Source organism: Melanostigma gelatinosum (assembly GCF_949748355.1).
Source record: "Melanostigma gelatinosum genome assembly, chromosome: 18".
Lineage (NCBI taxonomy): Eukaryota > Metazoa > Chordata > Actinopteri > Perciformes > Zoarcidae > Melanostigma > Melanostigma gelatinosum.
Genome location: NC_136651.1, coordinates 5,663,504 through 5,671,771, shown reverse-complemented (window position 1 = coordinate 5,671,771; position 8,268 = coordinate 5,663,504). Strand labels below are relative to the sequence as shown.

The window sequence follows — 8,268 nt, the reverse complement described above, 5'->3', positions numbered from 1 at the left end:
GGGCCAATATCAACAGATCAAACTCTAGTTCACGATATCGTAGAACACAATCCCAAAGATTATCATTTTAAATACAGTTTAATAGCAAGATAAATCAGTGGTTATTTGTACTAGAAGTAATCCATTACAGTAATTTGAATACACATTTGAATCTTAGATATTTATCCATCAATACTCCAGTTAAATATAGTTATAATTCTAATCATCAGTTGTAATTGACACCTGTATTGTATTGATTAAGCATCCAAACTAAATCTGAACACTAATATCGCCTTTTCTTCTCGTGGTATATTGCAACATGACTCACATGAGCGGTGGCGAGTCAACAGTGGAACACAGCAGTCTTCTGCGACGCTCCGATACACTTGCAGTGCTAGTTTTCCACCAAAAGAGCGCAGCATCGTACCGTATGAAGATGCTGTGCTATTTCCAACTACGTACTCATTAGCAGCAAACCTAGAAAATAACAGAACCAGTGGTTTCAGCTCTTTCACTGAACACATCATTTGGTGGATAACAACACCAAAGGAGATGAATTATGAGAAGCTGAACTTTTTGGACCGTAGCGCTCAGTTTTAAGGTTCGTACCTCATTTTTCATTCACATCATCCACTGAGGCAGAAACTGGGAGCAATCCAGACTTTCACACCAGCAGGAAGGAACGACACAGCAACAAATACGAAGGCCGACGCCAGGGAACAAAGTCACATCAAACATCTTTCACAGCCTGTGGTTTCCCCAACTGGGCTTTCATTCAAACAGCAACTAAACGCACAAAAGAAGTCCCGATAGAGAAAGTCAGACCACGGTTCCCCTGATACTAGAACCCTGTTTAATGGAGCCTTATTGTCATACCATATGTAGCCAGAGCCACACTTCTTAAAGACATTCCCCGCTTTTTTTAAAAGTTATGGACCAGAACCAATATCTAATGCAGATATGCACATCGGGGACACTTACCAGTCCCTCAGCTTCAGGACTGAAAATGTATATATGTGGGTAATTCACATTAAAAAACACTTTTGTTTGTCGTATCAACATGCAACTGACTGCAATTGAAGAAGACACAGAATATTATCTTAATCACATCTATATTTTGCCAACAGTTCATTACGTGTATAGAAATATCTGAGTACTCAAAAACAATCTGCCGACACAGATCTAGAGCTCAGCAGTTCATCTCTACGGTGTAGAAATGCTTTCCTCAACTCTTTTATCCATAATCAATATTTATTGAAGGTGTTGTGGGAGGATAATGGTATCCATCATCCAGTCCCCTCACGGCGCCCTCCGTCCGTCCCGCCATCGTCCCTCTGCGATAGTTCTCCCCCTGTGTCCTCCTCAGAGTTTCTTCCTCATCTTGCCCTTCTTTGAATCACCCCGTCCAAAACCGGACTTCTTAACTTCTCCGAGCCACTTTTTGTTTTTGGTTCGGCGGTTCCTCATGCCGCCGCCCTGCAGGAACTGGTGCTTCTCCTCTTTCTTGCGCTGCTTCAGGATTTGCTCCCTCGACTTCAGCTCCGAGCGCACTTTGAGGCCACCGGGCGCCTGCTGCTGTCCTACAGGGCTCTGGAAGTTGGGATTGCTGCCACGGCCGCGACCACGGCCTCGACCGCGACCTGGGAGACGGATAATACATCATATTTCAGGGATGCATCAGATCATTTTACCTACGAGTAAACTTTGATTTAGTCAGTCAATTTTAAGAATTATTACTTTTTTCGGTCCCTCAGATGTAAGGGATCCGTTCTAAACTGTTCAAGTTAAGACTACAGTTGTGCTCCTACCTCCTCCTGGCCCCCCGGCTCCTTGTACTCCTCTTCCACCTCTTCCTCCTCTTCCACCTCTTCCACCTCTTCCTCGTCCTCTTCCTCCTTCTTCTCCATCTGAGCCAGATCCTCCATCATCGACCCTGTATTTTTTCTTCCACTCATCGTAACTGACGTGTGGTTAAGGGATACAACATCTCAACAACACAGATAAATACTGTCAGAGTGAGAGGGAACCGTAATAGTAAACAAGCACACAAAGAGGATACAAGTTCTTCTTGTTCTTCTTGTTCTCGATGACCTGTCCACCATCTAGTCTGAGCCTCTTCTTCTGGTCCTCCTTTCCTGCATCTCTCACAAAGCGTTTCTTTTTACGATCCCTACAAATGACAGAAAAACACTGCATTATGGTCATACATGGCAGAATCGGAAGCATGAGGGGTCAGAAAGAGGAGGAGAGAAGTAGATTAAGATTGAATTTTCACCATTTCATGATGCTCTTGTGCTGGTTTAACTTGTTTCCCTCATCTCCCATCAGGTCCAGGACAGCTGAGGAGGCCTGCTGTTCAAAGGCAGTGCCCTCTCCGCCGAGACTTAACCTAAAGCCACACGGACCACGTGTCACAGGTTATCACACACGTTATCACATTGTGTACCAAGGTTGATGTCTTTTTTTTTTCACCTTGAAAAAAATGTGAATGTTTAACGTCTTACCCTCTCTCAGAGTCGAAGTCTTTAGGTCTGTAGGGGATGTAAAACTCCTCATCTTTGCCCGACGGTCTGCTTCTCTTGTTCTGTTGTCCTTCTTCCCCATATTCCTGCAGGCTTCTCTTTTTTCCACCTCCTACGGCAGTGAACACCCCCTGGTGGACACATGACGAATTACACGTTAAACATTGGCTGGCATTTTTAGTGCCGTGTACAAAATGAGGATTTGCCACAATAATTAATTTTAGAGCTGTATTGATTACTCTAATGAGTTGATCAGCAGCAAATGGTTTTGAATGGTTAATGCGTTTGCTGCTTCTCTTTGTAATAATAGACGATAAACTGAATATCTTTGGGCTCAAGAGACGGGTTGTAGCTGCTTGGTTTCAAATCATAACACCACAGAGGCACGAGTGTTTCTTGCCTTCATATCGTCATCCTCGTTTTCGCCCGTGTTGTGTGTATCATCGTCAGTGGCGGCGGTGGGTTTGACAGGCTGGTGCAGCCGGCTTTCTGCAGCCAGGCTGACTCTCTGTTTACTGAATTTGTCCACCAGCCGCTTGTCCTTGGAGCGCTTGGCCCGCATGACCTCACCGGCCTGCGTCTTACGGCAGGAGTTGATTTCAAAGATGGTCTACGTGAAGACAAAAAGGAGAACAATTTAATGTGCAGTCACGGGTCAGCAGGACATTTTTCTGCACTATGAGACGTCTACATTTTCATCGACTGGAACGCACCGCTTTGGATTTGTAGCCTTTGATGGCATCGACTATGTGAAGGCGCTCCAGTTCCAGTTTCTCCAAACCAGACCCTGAAACAAGATCAATCAAAAGGTTGTTACAAACTACTGCCTGAGCACCATCATCACCGTTCTCTTCATCAGACATCCTCCTCCAAAAATCACCTAGTAGTGGATGGACGGCCATGCTGGACAGATCTGTGTTTTTGACCCGTCTGAAGGACTCGGGTGAGGGGCTCGGGCGAGACTTGAGATACTGCTTGTAGGCATTCTCGGAGACGTGGTGCATGTTTTGCAGGTCCAGGGAGTTCTCGTGAACCGTGAACAAATGAGAACTTTCGTCATCCAGGATACTCTGAGGGACCCGACCGAACACACCCTCTAAATCTGGGAGGAGGGGACGAGCAGCAGAGAGCCAAAGATTATGACAACTAATCAATCCAAGAGGATACTCGTCAATTGAAGTCCTGGCAGGCGAATCCGCAACGCCTACCTGGTGTGTGTTCAGGTGTGGCAAACACAACCGGCCTTCCAAGGAAGAGGTGAAGGTCATAGACAAACGGCATCTCATCTGGACAAATCAGACTGTAGGTTTTGCCACTGCGTCCAGCACGTCCCACACGGCCTGATGGGGAAAGACAGGTGATGACAATGGCCAAAATAAAATGGATCACATCATGCTCATCACTTCTTCCCCTGATCGAGAACAAGATTCTTCGTGCGAGCCGCTTACCAACTCTGTGCAAGAAGAGCTTGGGCTTGGAGGGGAAGTTGTAGTTGATGACGTTGTCCAGCATGGGGATGTCGATACCACGAGCAGCAACGTCCGTCACAATTAGCACCATGGCTTTCCGATGCACAAATTTCCCTATGTTGATCTTTCTGGCAGTCTGATCGAGGGCGCTGTAGATGTAGGCACACTCGATTCCTTCTAAAGTCAGCAGCTGGACATGAAAACACCAACATCAAAAAGGTGATGTTTTCTTAAATATGAGGAAACTTTCACATGCGCTTACTGAGAATGTGTGTGGGGTCACTGGGGTTTGTATCTTACCTCCTTGACGTACTCTACGTGGTGTTTAGTGGCTACAAACACCACCGTCTGCTCCTGAGGCTTCACTATGTTCCTCAGCAGATGAAGCAGCAGCGCCTGCTTGTCATCCATGCGCAGATGGAAAAATGACAGCTGAGGGAAGACGGAAGAAATTGAAATTTTGTACAGGATAGACAGATACAACATGCACCTTTATCCGTCATAGTTATTTAAATGATTAACTATTTTATCACAAGGTCTCGGATGGAAGTTACATCCCATTTCAGCAGTAACATGTCAAATATAAATTATTATTGAGCACATCACTAATTTGTAAAACTTGTTTCCCCTCTTTAAACCGTGGTTTCAACGAGAGGACCAAGTCTACCAACCCTTTAGTGTTTAATTAACTCTGTTTTTCTTTACCTTAATCTGGTCGCTGAGTTTAGAATCCACATCTAAACGAATCAACACTGGTTCAGTCAGCCCTGGAAATAATTAAAAAGAAGATGGTTACGGTGATGATCTTCAATCTCGATGCATGCATGTAAAACAGAAGTGATTCGTGATCTCACCAGCTCTGGCAAACTCCACCAGCAGCTTGGGCAGAGTGGCAGAGAACAGCAGAGTCTGTCTGCTGTCTGGAAGCCTCCGGATGATCTCCTGAAGCTGCTCGGCGAAACCCATTTCGAACAACCTGAGAGGAGGAGGAAGGAAAAAAAACAGACCCGTTCACACATTCATGCGTGCAAGTGTGAATCTAAGCTGTGAATTGAAAACATGACACCTTTAAACAATTCCACTTCTCACCTGTCGGCCTCATCAAACACCACGTATTCCACACCATGCAGCTTCAGGTTCATCTCCTTGATAACATGCATGAGACGACCGGGGGTACCGATGATTCTAAGGGGGAAAGAGCAGCGATCAGGATTAAAACTTACAGTACACGGCTGGGGAGAGTCGACATTATGAGTTAGTGGTACAACAAGACACTCACATGTCGGGGTTTTCATGAAGAGCGGCAAACTGATCATCCATTCTGGGAAAAGAATTAGAGACATTTACATTTAATTAGAAACAGTTTAAAAAGAACAATGGCACAGATCTCAGAGTACAACAGAAAACAAATATCGAGAGAACACCAACCTGTCTCCACCAAGGATCAAGGCAATCCTGAGGCCGGTGAATCTTCCCAACTACAATACCAAAATAAAGTGACAGCGAGAAGTCAGGGACATTACTAAATCACAGGGACTGTATAAACAACAGTAAACACTTATCAGTCTGTTCATCTGACCTCTTTTGTGAACTTCATGGTCTGCAGGGCCAACTCTCTGGTGGGGGTCAGGATAAGGGCCCTGGCTCCCGTTTGGGCTTGAGGCACTTTTAACTTTTCAAACATTGGCACCAGGAAGGCAGCCGTCTTGCCACTGCCAGTCCTGGCCATGGCGACCATATCCTTGCCGTCCAAAATCACTGGGATAGTCTGAAGTGGTGAAGAGAAGGATTTTGAATGAAATATCGTGCTGTCCCAGATGTTCGATTAAGGGATTCTTTAGTGCCACTGACTTACCCTTCTTTGGATGGGAGTAGGGACTTTGTAACCCTTCTTCATGACGCCTTTATACACAGGGTAACTGAGACCTGAAATCATACACATTGTAGATAAATATGACTGCCTCTGGGGAAACAAATCAGACTTTACTGAAAGTAGATGTTCAACCAGTGGAATCTGTACACTCCTCTTACCCATGGACTGAAAGCCTCCAGACTTCTTTTTCTTCTTGTTCTGGGCTCTGACCAGCAGCCGGGTGTCGGGCTCCACATCTGACAGGCAGTCGGATGTGGCCGGGAACCGCATGAGTTTCTTCCCTGGCTGTGGAAACCAATAACAAAACACAGCAACGGTGTCTTAACAACATGACAGAGGTACCCCAGAAAAATAGTTATTGTATCAAGGCATTTTGCTGAATTCTGCGATTGAAACATGTTTCTTCAAATAGGAGTGCACATGTTCCCCATGATAATTCTGACAAGATCGGATAATTTAATTGTAAAACACAAACATTGTTCACATAAAAAGTTCTAACTGCTGGACGCGTGATGTCTCCTTCACTGAACAGTTTATGCCCAAATGCATCATGGGGTAAGAAAAGAATTAGTATGAAAATCAATGGTATGTTTACATAACATCAAAGTATTGTTCAATACGTTTGATGACGTACGTGTGGATGGGTATATACACGCTATTTAGGTGTCACGCGCTGCTTAAAACATGTAATTTTATCAAATGCTTCAGCGGGCAACTGCATCGCGAGTTATCTTAAAATATTGTTCCTTACGGAATCATCGTCCTTAATTTCAGCAGCCAGCCGAACGTCTCCACTGTCAGAGTCGACCTCGTGCTCTCTGTTTCCCGTGTATCTCCTCTTCTTCGTCAGCTTCTTCTTCCTCTGCGCCATCCTGAGGCTTTAGTGCTCTCTTCGGTAACTTTAACTGTACGGTCTGCGGAACAAAGCGGCGTCAAAGTAGCAAATACTCGCCAACACAGCTCATGGCATCTAAACACGGTAGGCAGACATGTTGGATACACGTGCAAGCTTCTTCTTCGTCTTCCGTTTTTTCGGCTCCTTCTTCCGTTCTGTGTGACGTCGCTTGAAACTCCACATCGCCATCTACTGCTCCGGAGCGTGTGACTCCAGATAGAGGTCCAATCAGTAGCCTGTATCACATCGATAATCATGCATATTTTACTCACTTACTTACTTTATCTCCACGCACTCTGCGGCCAATATATTGTAAGTTGTGTAATTAATATTATCTTAACATAGTTTCTGATGTAACAATATCTCGTGTAATACCATCCTGCACACTCATATTAAGGTCACTAGGTTGTGCATTTTGCAAAAGTAATTTTATTTAATTGTATCTGTCTGAAAAAAATGATCAAAGCTTGTTTTTTGACCTGTGGTCATATATATCTTATGTATATTTTCCTTAGGCTACATAGAAAAGGGAAAAAGTCAGAGCATTGCCATGCTATTGCTCGACTGTGACTATACATTTATAAAACTCATGGGGAATCAGACCTTTTCTTTTTGTTGCTTAACTTTTTATAAAGTGACTGTATAGGACATTTTGCCAGGCATACCCATCCATGCAACAACTCACATTTATGCTGCAGGAAACCTAAAACATGCAACAAGAGACCAAAAAACAGATTTTATCCCATTGCACAAACATAAGCTTCAAGACAGAATCTCGATTTTTCATGAAATGTAAATGTCAGTGACATCCCTGTATATGGTTGCATCAGGGGCGTTTCTAGGATCCAAAGAAAGGGGTGGCCCAAGGGGAGTGGCATGTTTGCGCGCGTAGTGCACGGCAATTTTTTTTGGGGCCCATTTGGGGCCGCGGATATCCATTGTTTCAGACAGTTCATAGATTGGTTCAATCAGAAAGAGTGTGATGTTGCTCTGTAGTTTTGCTTGCATTCAGTATATGATAACACAAGAGACCGAATTTGAGGGTCATAGTGAAATTTGACAACACAAATATGAACTTTTCTCAAATAAAGAATATCCTCGTCACTCCAAAATCCAAATTCTTAAAGGGACCGCACACAATGGATGGAGAATGGACCTGACAGTGTCAACTTTATATCGTTAAGTATGATGATAGGCTAATGGATTGTAATTTGAAAGGGGAGAAAACATCCAAACCAGAACGCACGCACATATGTAGCATGTTAGAGTTATAAATAACGTGTCCATGTCAGAAACAAGTTTAATTTCATGACATCACCAAAATAAAAATATATTTTTTTTCTTTCTTTTTTTTAAAGCCAATAATGCCCAATTATTTGGGGGGGCTGAAGAACATTTGAGGGGGGCTTCAGCCCCCCTAAAATAGCCCTAACGACGCCCCTGGGTTGCATTAAAATGTGAGTCCAGCTGTTGCTCAAGAAAACAGCTGACCAAGACATTTTCTTCCCATTTCTAATAAACATCATAACT

At 44.0% G+C, this 8,268-nt stretch overlaps 1 protein-coding gene across 1 annotated transcript; it reads right to left on the bottom strand.

Moving 5' to 3' along the window:
* Positions 1-798: 798 nt before the first annotated feature.
* ddx54 (DEAD (Asp-Glu-Ala-Asp) box polypeptide 54) lies at positions 799-6,853 on the bottom strand. Its single transcript, XM_079289238.1, has 20 exons — positions 6,595-6,853; positions 6,002-6,128; positions 5,826-5,896; positions 5,550-5,738; positions 5,399-5,448; positions 5,250-5,291; positions 5,060-5,155; positions 4,825-4,946; positions 4,676-4,737; positions 4,271-4,402; positions 3,950-4,160; positions 3,710-3,841; positions 3,382-3,603; positions 3,215-3,288; positions 2,902-3,111; positions 2,484-2,632; positions 2,255-2,368; positions 2,039-2,149; positions 1,788-1,939; positions 799-1,619 (listed from the first exon to the last, which is right to left on the bottom strand). The coding sequence occupies exons 1-20, from the start codon at positions 6,712-6,714 to the stop codon at positions 1,342-1,344; spliced, it is 2,664 nt and encodes an 887-aa protein (XP_079145364.1). The 5' UTR covers positions 6,715-6,853; the 3' UTR covers positions 799-1,341.
* Positions 6,854-8,268: the final 1,415 nt, after the last annotated feature.